Here is an 18,239-nt window from a genome sequence, read left to right as displayed (position 1 = left end):
ATAAATTTGGAGTTAATAGACCACACTGAATTTAAAATACGACATTTCTAAAATGGGGAGGGGGAACAGAAGACTTGTCCAATAGTTACAAACTTTCCCTTTTTCATAGCTTATCTCCCCAGTGCCTTAACTGCTTCATTGGAGACTCTCTTAAATAATTATATTCCAGAGTAGAGAATTCTTTGGTGGACAGATTTTTTTTTTTAAAGACACATTAGGGGGAAACAAAAGTGGGCTTGTAAAGAGAATGAGTTAGATCCTTCTGTTGGCTGTGGCTGGTGTGGTTCCACAGCACTGCTGGGAGATAATCACCCATTCTCCTATGCTCTGCCGCTCACCTTAATAACTCTCCCAGGATTTGATGTAATGGTTTACATAACCTTTCTGAAGCATCCTGAATTCTGATGCCTCCAGCACTTAAATGTGACATTGAGTCAACTCTGAGGTACTTTACAGCTGGGTGATGCTGCTTGGGGCTACGGCAGACGATGAATGGAAAAGTTTCACTTACCAAGATGAACTTTGTACCAGCTGAGCTGTGTGTCTGGGAGAAATCTCAGGGTCTCAGATCCCGAGCTGGGTTTGTCTCCCTGCCCTGCCTGTGGATCTGGCAGCACCAGGGTTGATCCAGGGCAGCAGCTACGGGCTTGAATCCCTGTTACCTGTCTGCATGTGGCCTCTCTGTAGGTACCTGCCTTGGAGCCCACTGGCTGGATGACATTTATAGTCAGCAGGGAGAAAAAAGGCATGTCCAGGCAAAATTCATCTGACCTTTCTGAGGCAGCCACCTTAGAAGGAGATTAATCCTGCCCCTGAGAGGCCTTTTCTCTCCATTAGCCATACAGCAGTTCATCCAGCTTGTCCATGGATGCAGGCTGTGTATGGGCAGATGTATCCCCCCGCATCCCTGCTGGGCTGTAGGATTTGTGCATGGCCAGGGAAGATCTTTGCTCCTTCCTGGGGCAGAGTGCAGGTGTGGGAGGTGAGCAGCCCTGCTTTCTCCCTGCCCAGCTGGGGCCCTGGCACGTGGCATTCACCAGCCTGACCAAAGGCACAGGACAAAGATGGGCATGTTCTGATATCTGGGGCTGATTCTGCTGCCTCCACAATCCCGCAGTGATTGCTGGTGTTGACTGTCTATGTAAATGTGTATCTATAAAAGTCTCTCCCATGTATGTGTGTGTATATATATCAGGCACACGTAGCTGTGTGTGTCTCTAACATATGTGCTCCCAGCCCACACAGCAGATGGGGCTCTGAGCGCCGCTGGAGCTGCGCCTTCCCCATCCCTGTGGCACCCACGGAGCGGGCAGGGGGACATCCTGCCTGTGCCAGTGCCAGTGCCAGTGCCAGTGCCAGTGCCAGCCTCGCCACCCATCCCGACCTGCCCCTGCCCCCCGATCCTCCCTGCTGGGACTGGCACCCTGCACAGCCTGGATGTGTCACTGCTATCCCCCCAACACTGTGTGGGGTGCTGGCACCCTCCTGTGCTCCCAGGCTTTCGGGTTTGGTCTGTGCTGGGAGGAGCCCTGTGCAGTGGCATGCAGCCTGGTGCTGCACTGTGGCTCCTTCATTACTTCATGGGTCTTAATCAAGCAGCAGGGAGTAACCCAGGCTGGCTTGTGGGGGAAGCACCTTGGGAATGGGAAGGAGCCTGTGGAAAGCACAGCTGTGCTCCAGGCACACACAGGAACCTATCCCTTGGGGCTTGTGCTACTCCAGGTTCTGGGCCAAAATCACTCAGAGCAGGGGGTTTGGCTGTACCTTTCACCCTGGAGTGAGATGTGGCTGCAGGGTGTCCCCAGGCCAGCAGGACACAGTGCTCTGCAGGGAGAGCAGGCTCTCCAGGGTGCTGTCCAACCCTCCAACCCCACAGCACATCAAGGTGCTGCCTGACCCTTTCCCCATCTCTAGAGAGGTCACAGTGTCTCCCAGCTCTTCCTTTTTGCCAGTACCTACATCAGATACCAAGCACAGCCCTGGTACTTCAATGCCGGTCCTGCTACCATGGCTGGTCACTGTGAAACAACATGATTTAATTGTGTGATTTCCAGCCTGGCATATTCACAGAATCTCAGAATATTCAGAATTAGTCCAGAGGAGCAGAGCTGAGGGAAGAAGGGTCTGCAGGGATGGGGAGGGAGAGCACACCCAGCTGAGGGTGCTCTCTGTAGTGGCTGTGCCCTGAGCATGTCCTGCCAAAGCACAGGAAGCAGAGCAGGTAAGGGAGGAGAGGGCAGGTGGACGAAAATTCAGGTGTGCAGCTGGGAAAGAGCCTATCCATAAGAGAGCCATTGGTGTCACTGATGTTGGTGGTGTCACTGATGGAAAAATTCAATCACTTCCAATGAGTGAAAAATAATTGTCTTTCGAGGTACAGTAGGTTGTTGTCATTTTCCTATGACACACTCCATCAACTTTCAATTTCTAGTACAAAAGCCCTTCGTTCTTGCTTGGGTCTCTCTAATCCATTGCAGTGAGCACTCATGGCAGACATGGCATGGGCTGGGGGACTCATCTGGGAGCAGAGAGGCCCAAATTGCACCAAGCTGAGGAGAACACCCAGACCCTGCTGGGTGCAGAGGGTGCCAGATGGGGGAAACCGGCTTGGGTCAACAGTCAGTGAAATATCTCATCCCCTGGAGCCCCAGGTTCTGTAAAACAAGGAAAACAATATGGTGAGGGGCTCACATAGCTTGGGTAGAGGGGTTTGGGTGACCTCTGGCACTGGCATCCCAGGCAGGTTTGGCACAGGGAGGCTCCTCACAGCTCCTCTGGGGCTGGAGGATGCAGGTTCAGCACCATCCCTTCCCTCTGGTATCCACAGTGGCAGAGGCGAGGAAGGGACAGTGGCCAGCAGTGATTTGGAGCAGAGGTGTGTGCACAGGAAAGGCAGAGCTCAGCACTTCCCTGCCACTAGGTGAAATGAGAGGTGATTAGCTAAAGATCCCAGCATCCCAGCCCCAGAGCCTTCTCCTCTAGCACTGGAAGAGGAAATATGTATTTAAAACCACTGCTCTAACAGAGAGGGGTAATGATGTGTTTCAAGGCAGAGCTGGTATCATTCATAAAGCCCGTGCTGCTTAATTATATCTGCCCCATTTAGGAGAAAAATTATTTCCAAATGAGTTTCTGGTTTGTTTTCCCTCTGTCCCGCTGTATCTATCCCGCTGTCCCGCTCCAGCTGTTAGTCAGGCTCTTTGGGGTCTCTGTCTCCAACCACAGCTTGGGGCTGCCTGAGGATTGTCACTGTCACCCAGTGCCAGCCACCAGAGGGGTCTCAGATCTCAGGATGGGCAGAACTGAGGTGATGCCATCCTGCACTGACCCTGGGTGAGGTAGCAGGGGTGGGTCCCTTGGTTTTATGGGACAATGTGGGACTAGTTGGCCCACAGTCACAGAATCACAAAACATGCTGGGTTGAGAGGGACCCACAAGGATCATTGAGTCCAGCTCCTGGCCCTGCACAGGAGCATCCCCAAGAGCCACACCTGATGCCCAAGGGCGTTGTCCAAACACTTCCTGAGCTCTGTCAGGCTTGGAGCTGTGACCACTTCCCTGGGGAGCCCGTACCAGTGACCAGCCACCCTCTGGCTGAAGAACGTTTCCCTGATGTCCAGCCTGACCCCCTGCTGCTGGGCACACAGCCCTGCTGTCCTTGCTGGACACTCTTTGGGGACCCCAGCATTGTCCTGGCAGGCTCTGGCACAGTGCCGCCTGTGGGTGCCTGTGCCTGCCACTGGTTCCTCTGCCCACTGGCCCCACCAGCCAGGGCTCCTCCTGCCAGAGGAGCTTCTCAGGCTGCTGTGAAGCAGCCTTAGCCTGTGGTGCTTTCCTTTTGCCTGTCAGCTCTAGCCTGACATTATTTGGGTAGAAGCAGAGGGGTGGGAGTGTAGAGAGGCAAAATGATGGCTATTTTTTTTTTATTTCTTGCATTCAGAAGACATTTCAAGTGACACACAGAGACAATAACGTATCACTCAGCTCGAGTACAGCTTGAATGGTTTAAAAATACGCTTCTGAACTTTCCACCCCTATTCACACACAGACACCATCCCTTTGGGGTCTGCACTTTGGCAAGAACAAGCAAGGAGTTAAGCAGCTCGGCAAGACGAGCTATTTATGGATGTTGCAAGCTCCCTGCTCTGCTCCCATACCCCATTCAATCCTCTAATTATGTGCAGTTGTTTCATGCTGTGTCTCACCGCGCGCTCTCTGGGGGAAACCGCTGGGGCTTTGCCAGTTGATGAGGAGGGGGTGGGAGGGGGAGACTCTGCCACACGCTGAGGCAGCCTGGGAAAACAAGGGATGCTGTGAGGTCCTTTGTCTGTGGGCTGTGGGATACCAGGGCACGGCCCTGGGACCTTCTGGACAAGGAAGGAGAGCTTGTAAGAGCAGCAGCCCCAGTGGGGGAGTTACCTGTGGGAAGGAGGATGTAGCAAGGTGTGGAGAGACTTCCCCCATTCCTGGGTTCAGTCCCCTGTGTCACTGAGTTCTTCTTGTGAAATGGAGCCCAGAAGCTGCAAGGCAAACATGAGAGAGCAGGAGGGACCACAGGGCTTGCATGGCACTGCTGCCCTCCAGACAATTCCTCCACAGCACTGCCAGCTTGGAGAAGAGAGCGACTGCTGCCAGGACTCTGAGCCTCCTCTGGCAAGCCCTCCCAGCTGCAGACTTGCTCCAGGGTAGCATGAGAGCTGCCCATGAAAACTGCCCCTTCCAGCTCCCTAAACTCCTGCTAAGATGCTGCTCCAGCATCGTAAGAATTTTAGTTAATCCACTAATAGTCTTTGAATAAGTCGACCAAACAAGAAAAGAGCCGAGAATAATCTCCAGTGCCTGGAGCTGCGTGGCTGTTTCACTAAAGCAGCTCTGTGAGCATCCTCAGTGCAGCAGCTGCACCCTGTCACCCGGTGTTTCACACTCCCAGGACACTCAGCAGCTTTTCTGGCCCTTAGGAATGGTGACAAAGTGCTCTGGGGCAGATGAGGCACAGCCAGCATCCTGTGTCCCCTCCACACTGCAGGGGGAACGGGCACTGCAGGGAGGACTGGAAGGGACGAGCACCCCCTGCTCATCCAGAGGCTGACAGGGCCAGGGGGATCTGTGGAGATCCTGGTGGGCACAGCAAGGTTGGCATCTGCAGTCAGTGCTGTCACACTGGGAAGAGCTGGGGGCTGTTGCTGGTTACACTGGTGTCAGATAAATTGCTCATGGGAACTGGAGATGCCCAGATTCAGTTTTTTCTGTGGGTCTACCAGGCATGCAGGGCTGCTACTTCCCTGTGTATCTACTCATGTCTCTCCTTCTCCCTCCAATCCTGTGCCTTGCACTTCCCTTTTGGCTCATCCTGGCCAGCTCCAGTGATCCTGGGTCTCCTGGGTCCTTCTTCCCATGCAAGTGTGGCCCAGCTCTGCCCAGCAATGGCAGAGAGTGCAGGAATGTCTTCTTCTCCCTTTACCCTCCCCAAGCTGGACAAAGGCTGTCTACCCATACATTGCAGCCCTGGGAATGGTGCTCAGACACCAAAGCTTTCACAAACACATCCATGTGGGTGAATTGCCTGACCTGTGCCTCTGCTGTCATTTGAGCCCTTGCAGCCATCCACAGTGCCCCCAGCCTGCTCCCAAGCCCGTCAGCAGGGAAGGGAGGCTGTGGCCAAGCCCCTGTGTGGTCCCAGCAGGCAGGACAGGCAATCCACATCCACCTCCATCTGTCGTGGCATCCAGAGGCACAGGCAGCCCCTGCTGCACACCTGGGCTCGGGGAGCCAGCCTGTGCCCTCCATCTGCTCCGCCTGTGGGGAGTGGGTCTGCACCACCAGTGCCCCTCCAGCAGCTCAGTTCAGCTCTGGACAGCCTTGGGTGAAGGAGGGTCCTGGCAGTCCCTGCCCATGGAGGTTTAGGTGCTGAAAGGGCCCCTCTGTGCAGACCCAGTGCAGTTTGGGGTTCAGCCCCCATGAGAACAAGGGGTCCCTTCCCCTGGAAGCCCAGTTTGGTGGGTGCTGATGGGGTGCTGGGGACCATCACCATGGGGCCCTTGCTTTGGAGTGGGGAATGCTGCCAGGAGCCAGAGGCTTCCCCTCCTTCCCTGCTCTGCTCTGCATGGGTTTGCTGTATTCTCACCTGATTAGTGGATTTGAAATACAGCCTTTGGCTTTGAGACCCAAAATAGATGTCAGGCTGTCTTTACTGCGCTGAAGGCTCCTTAGTATGTAAATCCCTCCCCAGCACGGTCGGTGCAGCACGGTGGGATGGCACCTCCGGGATCCCGGCGTTCCTGGGCATCCCCACCCCAGTGTCCTGCTGGTCAGGGCTTCCCCAGGCCCTGCTTGCAGGCCGTGGTGCAGGGGGTGCTGGCACAGCCCCCGTGACAGGCACGTGTTAGGGATGGTGCTTTGTGCCCTCCTCCACTCCCCCTTCTCCTGCATGGGACCCGGCAGGTTTCCAGGGAGCCACTGGGGCCAGCGGGCAGTGACATTTGTTTTGTCACTTATGCTGTCGTCACCAAAAAACCCTAAAAAATCTCTGCCTGGAGGGGAGAGCTGGGCCCGGTGACATTCGCTTCATCTCACAGCAGCTAACGCGGCCGGCAGCGTCCCCAGGAACCGTGTGCTCTGTGCCGGGACAACAAGCTCCGTGCTGCCTGCAGTGTCCCCCTGCCGGGCTCCAGCTGGGCACAGCCAGGACCTCCCCAGGGGTCACAGACACCCCGTGCTACCACAGCCCCCCAGGAGCTGTGGGCTGCGTGGAGAGCAGAGTGTGTTCATTTGGTGACATTATTGCTCGATACTTTTGCAGTGTTCCCTACCTTGTAGAGATTGAGTCAAAAACCACCGCCTGAGGAACTGCCTCAAACTGATGTTCATTAGGGTTGACTTGGTGCTACCTCATTAGGCTGCTGTAATTGAAGGAGTTAATTGATTATCAATAGTTTGAGTTCCCTCTCCTCATGCCCACAAGGCCCTACTGGGTGTTCTTCGGGGGCCAGCATTCATCATGAGGCTGGGACGTGCCTCAGTGCTGGCACTCACAGCTTGGGCTGCTCCGTGCGTCCCCGTCCCCGTGCTGCGCCCGTCGTGATGCCGGCAGCGTTTTCCGCGTGGGTCCTTTTGCGTTCAGCTTATTCATCCCCATTTGGCACTCGCTCCAAACTGTCTAAAATACTTCTGATGGCTCCCCTTTCCGTGGCTGTTCTTTAATGCATATGTATTCTATTTGGAGAGGCTGCGTGTGGGGGTTTGGTGACTCTGTGCTGGGTGTGAAAGCAAAAGCAGAGCCTCCGAAGCAGCTGCTCCCCGAGCGGCTCCGTCCCGCAGCGCAGGGATGGGGGCACAGCCCGGGGGGGCCCGGCTGCCCGGCGGGGGCTGCGTGGCCACGCTCGCACGCTGCTTCTCCTGAGCCTGGACCGACTCCCTCGCACAGACACGTGCTGCTGACTCAGTCACACCTCTGCTGTTTTTAGAGGCGGCCTTCTAACGCCCTGCCTCGTTCAGCAGAACGCAGGGAGATGCTGTGCTTCCCCCAGGCAGCCTGAAAACACATCCCCTGCGCTCAGGAGCCACTCTTGGGCTGCTCGTCCTGGCCCTCCGCTGCTGGAAATGGGACAGGCGTGGGTTTTGGAGTGAGAAAGGTCTGTGCTCAGCCCTCCTGCCATAGACATCTCTGCCTCCTGCCCTGTCCTGCCCTCAGAGTTGACCCTCGTGTATCCTCCTGCCGGGAGGAGTGCTCAGAGCATCCTCAGGTACCCCCAGGAGCTGATGGTCCATTGCTGCACCCAGAAGGACCATGGGTGACATGGAAGTGGTGATGCTGCAGCAGGAAAGCTGGGAATGGAAAAAAGGATCCTCTCCATAGCTGCATCCTCACACCTCCACGGGGGCACAAGCAGGGCTCAGAAAGCCAGAGGATAAGGCTGCCACAGACCATCTATCTGCTGTCAGATTTTTTTTTTTAGCCAAATTTAGGCCTGCCCCAGCTCAGGGTCTGTGCGGCATCACAGGTGACAGCACAGACAGCGAGGTGGGAGGTAGACAAGCCAGGAGGAAACCGTTGCTCCCCAACTTCGTTAGCTTTAACTAACGAGCTGTTTATAGGAGTGACATGACACCTGCTTTCCTCTTTATAAATTCAATAATTTATGAAAGGTATTAAAGGCAAAACAGCCTCCCGGATAAAGGCTGTGATGCGTGTACGCTGGGTATTAGCCAGACGGGACAATGAGCTACACTTGAATAACACACGAAGATATTTACCCTCTCCCTCTATAAATTATTAACGGGCTTTTTTGCACGTAATTACATGAGCTTTTATGTTTCTCACTCCCTGCTTTTAATCCTTTTTGGAATGGTGCCAGTCACTTCTAAGAGGAGCTGAGCAAACAGCAAGTGCTGTGGCTGGGTTTGGGGCAGGGTTTGGGGTCGCTGCAGATGATGGAGATGCAGGAAGGGGCATGGCTGTGAGCCCATCCCGCTGGGCACGGGGCACACCCCGCAGGGAGGGACACAGACAGTGGGGCTGGGATGGGTTTGGCCCCAGCATGAGGTGCTTTTCCTCCGTGTGGATTCAGGGAGGTCCCTGTGGGAAAGTGCAGACAGGCTCCAGTGTTTTAAACACCCTCCAACTGTGCGTGCAAATCAATTACATGCAGATGTAATTGGGCATGCAAATGTCACTGGGAGACTGTTTACATGTGCAGTGTACATTAGGGAAGCACGTATGTGTGCAAAGGAACACTGAGGATATTAGTAATAATATCCTGAGACACCCTGAGAGTGTCCTGGAGCTGGGTCTGCTACTGCTCCTTCTCCAGCTTGGCCTTCAGGGAGCTGAGCTCCCTCCTTACCCTGCCCCATGCCAGACCCCCCTTCCCTGGCTGATGTGTTTGCTCCCAGGCCTGTGCCCAGCAGGACAGCCCAGCTCCCCTTTGCTCCCCATGCTGTTCCCCATGCAGCCCCAGCTGAGCCCTGCCCATCTCAGCCTGCCACACCAGGCAGGGGCCAAGCCTCTTTTGAACATTAAGATGAGGAGCCCATTTCATCCCCTTCAAGCACGCTGACCCCCTTCTCTTAGTTGCCAAGTATTTGTGAGTCAGCCCCAGCAGAATGGTGCCCACATCACCTCCCCATCCTCCGTGCCCAGCGCAGCCTTTGCTTTTTCAGTGTGGGCAATTGACAGGACTCCTGTCCTCCATACTCACAGCTCTCTCCAAGCCCTCTCTCCTTTGTGCCAAATTCTTTAATCATTGCTCTTTGTCCTGTTGTGCAGCTCCTATTCTTACACCAAGCTGTTAAAAAGCTGTCACTGTCATAAATTCCTTGTCCCAGAAATTATCTTTCATCTCCTGAACGTGGGCAACAATAGGCACTGAGGTGCTTGATATTATTAATACCTTCTATATATGTGTCAATGGGCTTAAGAACTTAATGGAGCCTTTTCCCTCAGCCCTTCATGCCACGTGTTTGGGCTGCTTGACAGAGCAGTCAAGTTATCAGTGCTTGACTCAGGCTGACATGAGGACATGTGGCCTCTCTCCATTCCAGAACATTGCATAGAAAGGCCTAATTTCCACACCCAGAATTCCAATGGGTCAGGGTGGGGACAATGCCCTGGCAGAGACGTGGATGAGCTGAGCTGGGGCAGACCCTGTGTTTCAGTAGCACTTGCTGAAGGGGGGCTACAGAAAGGCTTTTTTCTCCTCTTTATCCGTGTTCTCCAGAGCTTCATGGAGGTCATGTCATGATTTGAGATGTGCAAGGCATGAGCACAGCATCTCCTACCTCTCAGCTCGCTTTCAGTTGGACACAGAGCTGGAGATGGGTCCAGCCACGCACCTGCAGCCTCCAGCAAGTGAGGCTGTGGTGGGGACAGTGGAGGGATCCCCTCCACAGCCCCAGCCCATGTCCAGGGGGACATTCTGTGGCTCCTGCCACTGCTGTCCCAAGTGAATGGCTGGTGGTCAAAGAATTTTGGGGTGATTCTGCTCCAAATCAATAAGCTGACCAGAGCAGGGAGCAGTACAAGGCAGTACAGAGAGAAACATTATGATAATGCTTGATAAGGATCCTCAGTTTCACTGAGGAGCAGCCATACAATGTGGAATTTGGATTCCCTCCAGCTGATAATGAGAAGCCACTGGACTGACTCAGCCTGCTGTGAGGAGGCACCAGCACACATCCAGATGGCCGTGGGGACGGGGGAGCAGGAATATCCTGCCTTGCCTCTTCATCCCACTCCCCCCACACACCCTGAAATGTCACCACCTCCAAGGGAGAACGTGATCTGGGAGCACGTTTCTCCCTGACTGCATCCGCAGGGGCCCGGTGGAACAGCCATGCTCAGGAACAGGGGTTCCTCAGGAATGAGGGTTCCTCAGGAATGAGGGTTCTTCAGGAACAGGGGTTCCTCAGGAACAGAGGTTCTTCAGGAACAAGGGTTCCTCAGGAATGGGGATTCCTCAGAAACAGGAGTTCCTCAGGAATGAGGGTTCCTCAGGAATGAGGGTTCCTCAGGAGCAGGGGTTCTTCAGGAACAGCCATCCTTAGGAACAGGAGTTCCTCAGGAGCAGGTCCTGCTGCCCGCAGTGCTGAGCAGGGCAGGGGAGCTCTGTGTCCATGCCATGTGCAAGGCACGCACAAGAATCACGGTGACCTTTCCTCCCTGTCCCGAGCAGCCAGGAGATGATGGTGCCTTCTCCAGGGAGTGGTCAGGACTGGCAGGAGGAAGGAGCTGGTTGCAGGTGAGCCCAGGGCCATGTGAGGACTCTGCTCTGCTCTCCTGTCCGGATGTGCAGGGGCAGAGCAGGGCCTGCCTCCCCCGTGCCTGCTGCCGGGGGAGGAGCAGGAGGGGCCGACAGCCGATCTGGCGCTCCCAGAGCCGGCGCTGGCAGTACTTCAAGGTGTGGTACATCTTATCTCTCCCTGGCATTTGCATGTATTTTCTCAGCTCAGCTTGTTACGACAAAAGTGTGAAAATCTGAAAGAAAAGGAATGATAATAATAATGGGAGTAATTGAAATCCACCTCCCTCCTGCCAACTCTTGCGGCATTCCTGGACACGTGCACTGAATCCAAAGGAGGGAGCAGGTCCTGGGTGTCTCCCCCGAGGGGCAGCTCAGTTCCCACTGCCCAGGTGCCTCAGCAGTGTGCAGGTGCTGCCTCTCCAGGAGGGAGCTGAGAGCAGGGATAAACCCCTGCCTCGTGCCAGCAGAAGGGAACCATCTGCCACAGCCCGTTATCATCCCAGGATGGCAGTGGCAAAGAGCTGGAGCATCTGTCTGAGGGACAAGCCCCTGCAGATGGACACCCAAATGTTCCTGCCATTCCCTGCAGGTTTTACAGAGGAACGTGTTCAACGAGGGCGTGTGAGCCGAGCTGCTCTGCAGCATCCAGGGGCTGCACACAGGTCAGCACGGGGTACTGGCACCTCCAGGGCTGGGGCACTGGGGGTCACTCCAGGCTGCAAAAAGGAGGTTGACCCAGTTGAGGGGCTGACCCAAAACAGCTGGAGTTGGTCTCTACAACATGGGGGATGCCGGTAAAGGTGATGGGAGAGGGAAGAAAGGCGTGTTAGCTGCAAGGCTGTCAGCTGCACATAGCTATGGGCTGTTAGTGGGGACAGGAGGGGGTGGTACTTCCAGTGAGGCTTGGTTGTGGGCTTGTGGCTGTCCCCAGCACAGTGTCACCCGTGCTACAACACCTCAGGGACATTACAGTAACCTCAGCAATCGTGACGGGTCAGTAAATGCAGAACATTGGAGCCTTTGGGGCTTCTCAGCAGGGACCCATGCAGTTCCTCCAGCAGAGGCCAGCAGGGTTCACTGCTGCCAGGATCTGCCTTTGCCCAAAGTGTCCTTGAGGCTGCTGGGGTGAGGAAGTGTTGCCCGTGAGGTGGGCTGAGGGTTAAAGAGAGAAAAACCCAATTGGCAGTGCTGCTCCTTGGGCAGGTTGGTTGCACTGGTTGCTCTTACACTCTGTCACTGTGGGCAGGGGCCTTGGGGCTCCAGCTGAGAGAGCAGCTCTTAGGTGATGCTTTTTTCTCCCTGCACTCTCCATCCTTCCCCTCATGTCTCCTCACTGCTGGCCAAAATGCACAGTGTAGCTGTCAAAGCAAACAGGGCTGTGCCCTGCTGCCATTCCTGGGCCACCCGTGCTGCCCTCACCTCCCCTGCTGCCCCTGGTCCCTGCACCCAGATCCAAAATCACAGCCATAGAATAGTTTGCATTGGAAGAGGTCTCAAAGATCCTCTCGTTTCAAACTCCTGCCATGAACAGGGACACCTTCCACCTTCCCAGGCTGCTCAGGGCCCATCCGAGCTAGCTTTGGACGCTTCCAGGGAAGGGAATCACGCTGAGGGCACACAAAAGGCAGGGTTTGCATGGGACTGCTCTGTAGCAGAGGTGTGCACGGATGCCCTCTCAGCCCAAGAGCTCATCCCTGCTCCTGCACACGCAGTGCCCGTCCTGTGCCGCTCGGCTCGCTCCCAGGGCGGGGATGGCCGCGGAGCCGAGGTGGCAAAGACGGTCTTGGAAGGCCCCCTGCTTCCAGGCAGCGCATAGCATCGCTCTCACACGCCACCAGCGCTGCGTGCATGGCGTACTTGCCGTGTCTTTGTGCAAGGGCTGAGGTGAAATTTCCCCCCTCACACACCAACAATTCCAGGAATTATTCCCGAGTGTTACTTCTGAATACGCGGTGCCCTGCACTTTAGCGGGGCTTTAACGGGGCGGGGGGAACGGAAGCATTAGAAACGGCATTCAGAGCTCTTAGCCTGTCTTTTGTCCTCTGTTTGTTTTTTTCTGGCCGCATTCAGATTGCCGGCTTTGTCTGTGTTTGTGAAGTGCTATTAACATCGATGGCATTGCTGCCGTAGCCGTAACAATAAGAGGCATCGATCCGCGCCGAGTAAAGGTCTGAGGAGCGCCGAGAGCGGCCAGGCTGAGTTTCCCTGGTGGCAGGAGGAGAACTCGTGCACCCACACACGCCTTGTCCCCCACGGTGTTCCGTGCCACGGGGATGCTGTGCCCGAGCCCCCGCAGGGACACACCTGACGGTGCCCGCCGTGCCAGCCGAGCCGGGGGCTGTGCCCGTGGGAGCCGAGCGGGAGCTGCAGTGATTCAGCCGCCGAGTTCACCGTGCCCACCCTTTGTTTATTCCTCCTCTGTGCCAGGCGGGAGGATAACGGGGATAGCGTTACCCAGAACGGGGCTCCGCGGAGGCAGCAGCTTCTGCCCGAGTGCCGGGAGGGGCTCGAGTTTCCCGGGGCTTGCAGAGACATGAGCTTGGGATGGCCTCTCCTGTGCGATGGCCTCCCCCAGCCTGCCATGGAGCACAGGAGAGGCCTGGGGCCAGCTCAAAAGCTCTCACTTGCTCACAGAGCCCTTCAAGGGAAGGCTCATTGGACCCAATCAAGAGACTCGTGGCCCCAGCCCGGGCTACTGCCGAGCGCCCTGGTGCCCCTGCCTTGGGTCCGCCTTGGCCGGCAGCCAGGGACAGCTGGGGAGAAGCTGGACAGGGCAGGAAGCGCCCCAGGAGAGCCCAGCCCAGAGGAAGCAGGAAGGGAAAGTGCACATTACAGGCAAAGTTTGTGTCCATTACTGCTGGAGAAACCAGCCTCGGCTGCGAGAGCCAGCGCTGGGCAAATCCAGCGCTGCTGGATAAAGAGTGTCCATTATGGAAGGGGGGAGCGGTGGGCAGTGCTCGGGAAGTCGTGCATTAGTCCTGAATGAAAGGCCATGGGCTCAGCACGCGCCGAACCCTCCGAGGGGGCTTTGGGATCGCCAGGTCCCACACCTGTCCTCGGAGGCGTCCCCTCAGCGCTCGCAGCCCCGTCCCTCTGATGTGCCGGGGAGGGGGACAGTGTGAAGGGAGCAAAGCGCAGTGCTGAGGGAGCTGCTGTAGGACGGACCCTCCGGAATCCTCAGGGTAGCCCGGCTCCGTCTCCCGGCGGACGCGAGGAGGGCTGGGCACCGACGCGACGGTGACGGGCAGAGCTCCGCTGCTCCGTCCTCTGCGGGCAGCGAGGCTGCACCGGCGGCGGCGGGGCGGGGGCTGCGAGGGCCCCCATCCATCGAGCGGCCCCGGCTGGCGGGGGAGCCATCCCCGCTCCCCCCTCCCGCAGCCCCGGGGACCCGCACCCCCCGCGCGGAGCGGGGGCGGCGGCGGGAGGAGGGACCGGCCGCGGCCGCCGCTGCCGCGCTCGCCGCTCCGCGCACCGCCCCGCACCCGCCGGCGGCTCCTCCCGGAGGGGAGGCGGGGGCCGGCGGCACCCGGCCCGGCCCCGCCGCGGCAGACCCGGCCGGCGGAGCGGGCGTGCGGAGCCCGGGCCGAGCCAGCCGCCCGCCCGCCCGCGGGGGCGATGCCGCCGCCCCGAAGCGCCGCCGGCCGCCCGGGCGCGGAGGGCAGGGAGCCGCCGGCAGCGCGGCCCTAGGGCGGCCCCGGCGGGGCCCCGTGCCCGGCCCGGCCCGGCCCGGCCCTCCCTCCCCCGGGCGCGGGACTGGGGGGCGGCCCGGCCCCGGGAGCGCCGCCGCCGCCGCCGCTCCGTGTGCTGTCGCTGCGGAGAGGGGGAGCTGCGCTACTGCAGGTGGAGGTTTGGCGGGGGGGCCGGGGGAGATGCCATTTCTGACCGAAGGAGATCGCCGGCGAGGATGAGATGCGGGTAAGCGGGACCGGGAACCGGAGCGGGGCACGGGGCTGGCGGGACCGGCGGGGTGGGGGCTCCGCGGCCCCGGGACGGCTCCGCCGCGCTGCCCCGGGGCCGGAGCCGCTCCGGTGCGGAGGGCGCGGGGCTGGAACTTGGTGCGTGCCCCGGGCTGCGGGGGAGCCGGGAGCTCCGGGAGCTGCCGCCCTCCAGCCCCGCCGGTGCGGATGCTGCCGCCTCCTCGCCCCGCTGTGCCCGGGCGCTCCCCTCTGCCCGTCCCCTCCCCGCACCGTTCCCGCAGCCTCGGCGCAGCCCCTGCGGGAGCTACGGACCAGGCGGGGTCGGGGATCGGGGCCGGGGTCCCAGCGGGCGGGCTGGGGCTGTATCCTGATGGGGAGTGTCCTTCTCCTGTCCCGGTAGTTCCCGGGTGAATTGCCCGGCCTGGAGCAGATGCCTTGTTCAGGTAGGGAAAGGATTGTCTGGACAGCGCTACCCTCCGGGGCTGGCGGGGGAGCAGGGATCAGCCTCAAGCTGGCCGTGCCCATCTCCTGCCCAGCAAGGGTTAACTCGAGAGCAGGAATTGTTCCTCTGCCCATCCCCAAAGCAGAGGCAGTAAGGGTTAAAGCCGGGCAGGGAGAGCTCTCCAGCCCTGAGATTGGAGGCAGGAGTCATGGGGAAGGGGTATTTTTCAGGGCAGGGGCTCACCTCTCTGTCAGCATCCCCCCAGCCTGGAGATAGGTGAGTCGGGACGTGGGGAGCTCATGCTGAGGGGGGTGATTCGATGATTCCTCAGGCTCCGGGAGGACTCGGGGGGCTCTGAAGGGTCCCCCCTGCCTGGGCTCAGCTCCACACCCCGGAGCCAGGAGCCAACCCAGAGAACTGGAGATGCTGGGCCAGGGTCAGGCTGCGGGTGCGGGCTTTGCCCTCGGTTTGTGTCTGGCAGAAAAAGAAGCGGTTCATGTTAAAGGGGCTCCACAGGGCAGTGGGGATTGCGGGGGTGCCCAGGAGCCTGCTTGGCTGAAGGGCTCTGGGAGCCCTCCCGGGCGGTGCCGGTGCTTGTTGCTCTCCGTTACTGTGTGTGGGTTATTGGATTTTTCACCTTGCGCCTTGGATGTATAAATAGCCGAGTGATGGGCAGAGGCACGACTCGATCCAGGTGCTGGAGGTGCCGCCTCCGAGAAGGAATGGGAGCGTTGGTGCCGCGGAGGGGATTTGCACGGGGAGGGAGGGAGGGCGAGCGTGGGCACGGATGGGATCGGGGCTGCTCGGGCTGGTTGGCGTCGCCGGGGCTCTGCTGCCTCTCCCTGCCTGTCCCTGCCCCAGCCATCGCCATCCGCGCTCCCTCCCAGCAAACGCCTTCTCCAGCGAGCCACTGTGGCCGCTGGCCGGCAGCAGGGGATCGGTGTGACAGCCCCGCTGCTCTCCGGGGTCCCGACTCGCATTCCGGGAAGAGCCCCACTCTATGGGTCTCCCTCCATCTCCCGTTCCTCTGCACCACCTCCAGAGCCCGGCTGTGGCTCTGCAATGATACCCCTTCCAGAGCCCCATCCCAGCCCTCCTGCCAGCCTTAACCCTCTCCTCGCTGCTCTGCACCTTGCGGCAGCCCTGACCTGACCTTCACACACGCTGGAGCAGCACTGTGGCCATGCCTGAGCCATCTCCTCCAGCACGGGGCTGCACGGACCTACAGGACTGCCCAGCCCATCCTCACCCTCAGGCAGCTATCCCAGCCCATCCCCACCCAAATACAGCTATCCCAGCCCCTCCCCACCCTAAGGCACTATCCCAGCCCATCCACACCCAAAGGCACTATCCCAGCCCCTATCCCACCCATCCCCACCTTCAGGCAGCTATCCCAGCCCTTATCCCACCCATCCCCACCCAAAGGCACTATTCCAGCCCCTATCCAAGCCCATCCCTATCTCACAGCAGCCCACTCCATGACAGCTGCCCCAGCCCATTTGTACCTTACAGCTGCTATCCCAGCCTGTCCCCACCACACAGCACCCATCCCAGCCCTTACCCACCCCAACACCAGCTATCCCAGCCAGCACCACTGCCCAAACCATTCTTCCTCCTGCTCCTTCCCCGTCCTGCACCTCCTGCAGGTGGGGTGGCCGGAGCAGCCGTGCCTGTCCCAGCTCCTCTCCCAGCAGGGTGGGCTGGGGCACGGCAGGAGCGGCTGGGCTGGCTGTGCCTGCTCACCTGCTGCTCCTGGCTCCCTCCTGGATGCCATGGAGGAGAGGGGGCCTCTGGAGCTCTCACGATGAGCAAGGCCAAGAGGGAGATGTGCCCCTGGGCTAAAGCCTCCATGTCTCCCCAGAGAGAGTTTCCCCATAGCAGCTGCCTGCTCCAGGGCTCAGGCAGTCCCAGCTCTCACTGGGTCCTATGGAATGGGCAGGAGGTGACTGGAGGAGACAGTGGCGCTGCTTTTACAGCTCCTGGGGAAGCATCAGGTTTTGCAGGCCTTCTTGTGGATGGATTAATTACTCAACAAATGGCTGTGCCACTGTAACACCGTACTGTGCTGCAGTTACTCTACACCTGTAATGTAATTACTGTGTGATACCTCTAATTACCACTGTTTCCTGGAAGGTTAACAGCATCACTGAAGGACTTGTGTTTCCTTTAGTGTCCTGCTTCACATAGCCACAGTAGCACTGCTGAAGTTAGTGCTGCTCCATGTAAGTGACAAGCATAAAATCCTCTGACTTGAGACTTTAATTCAGGGCTTGATAAATCACTTTATAATAACACCACAATTATAGTGTAATTACAGTTGTTGGATTACAAAACACAACACAACCTGTTGGGGCTCAGTGAGGTATGTTGGATGACCACTGGGTGCTGCTGTTTGGTGGGACCCTGTCCTTGGAGGCAGCGTTGGCAATGGGCACATGGAAAACACCCAAATGTTCCCAGCTTGGCCAGGGTGGGTGTTTGGTCTCTCCAACACACCCAGTGCACTGAGTCAGCAGCTCTCCTTTGTTCTCTGCTGAGCCTCAAGCAGGGTTCAAGCAGAAATGGCTTTTGGTGGGAAAAGAGCCAGAAGAGCTTTTCAGGTAGTTGGGATGAGAGAGAAAAGGGCTCCAAATGTTTAACTCAAATCAAACAACCCAAGAAAAACAAAGGGAGAAAGAAACGGAAGGCCATGACCTCAATTTTCTTCTTAGTCAATTTTTTCCAGTTTCTTTCCAGGAGAGTAAAAATTGGAACTTTTGGCAGGGAATGGCTGTGGGGAGAGAGATCTCTGTGCCTCTGCACCGTGTGACCATGCCTGGGCTCATGCCTTACTCCCAGCCAGTGCTGGTGGCTGTTGGAGCCTGCTGCCTGTTGGGCAGTGCCAGGGCGTGTGTGACACAGAGGGGACAGGGCTGTCTGGGCATGGGGCTTGCTTGGGGAAGGGACAAACACCAGAGTCCCCCTTCCCGTGCTTCCCCAGCCCCCAGGCACTGCCAGCAGCGTGGTGTGGCCTGTGTCCCTTGTCACCAGGAGGAGGCTGGGTGACACAGAGGTGTCTGTGTCTGAGCAGTGTTAATTGTCAGCTTGACCTGGGCAATTGAATAAATGGTGATAAATGTCACTGAGGGTGACACCATCATC

At 58.0% G+C, this 18,239-nt stretch overlaps 1 protein-coding gene across 4 annotated transcripts in view; it reads left to right on the top strand.

The window, feature by feature from the left end:
• The window catches only part of LINGO1 (leucine rich repeat and Ig domain containing 1), a 155,767-nt gene that overhangs the window by 124,880 nt on the left and 12,648 nt on the right, over positions 1-18,239 (top strand). The window contains exon 1 of one of the 4 annotated variants that reach the window (XM_054272456.1): positions 14,521-14,654. The exons of the other annotated variants lie outside the window; for them this stretch is intronic. Coding sequence (XP_054128431.1) covers positions 14,649-14,654 — 6 coding nt within the window. The 5' untranslated portion in view covers positions 14,521-14,648. Of the gene's footprint in view, positions 1-14,520; positions 14,655-18,239 lie in introns of those variants that run through there. 4 annotated transcript variants of the gene reach the window in all.

This window comes from Melozone crissalis, unplaced genomic scaffold (genome assembly GCF_028551555.1).
Source record: "Melozone crissalis strain CALT ecotype California unplaced genomic scaffold, PUWL_Pcris_2 ptg000014l_1, whole genome shotgun sequence".
NCBI classification, from domain to species: domain Eukaryota; kingdom Metazoa; phylum Chordata; class Aves; order Passeriformes; family Passerellidae; genus Melozone; species Melozone crissalis.
This window is presented reverse-complemented; position numbering and strand designations above follow the sequence as displayed.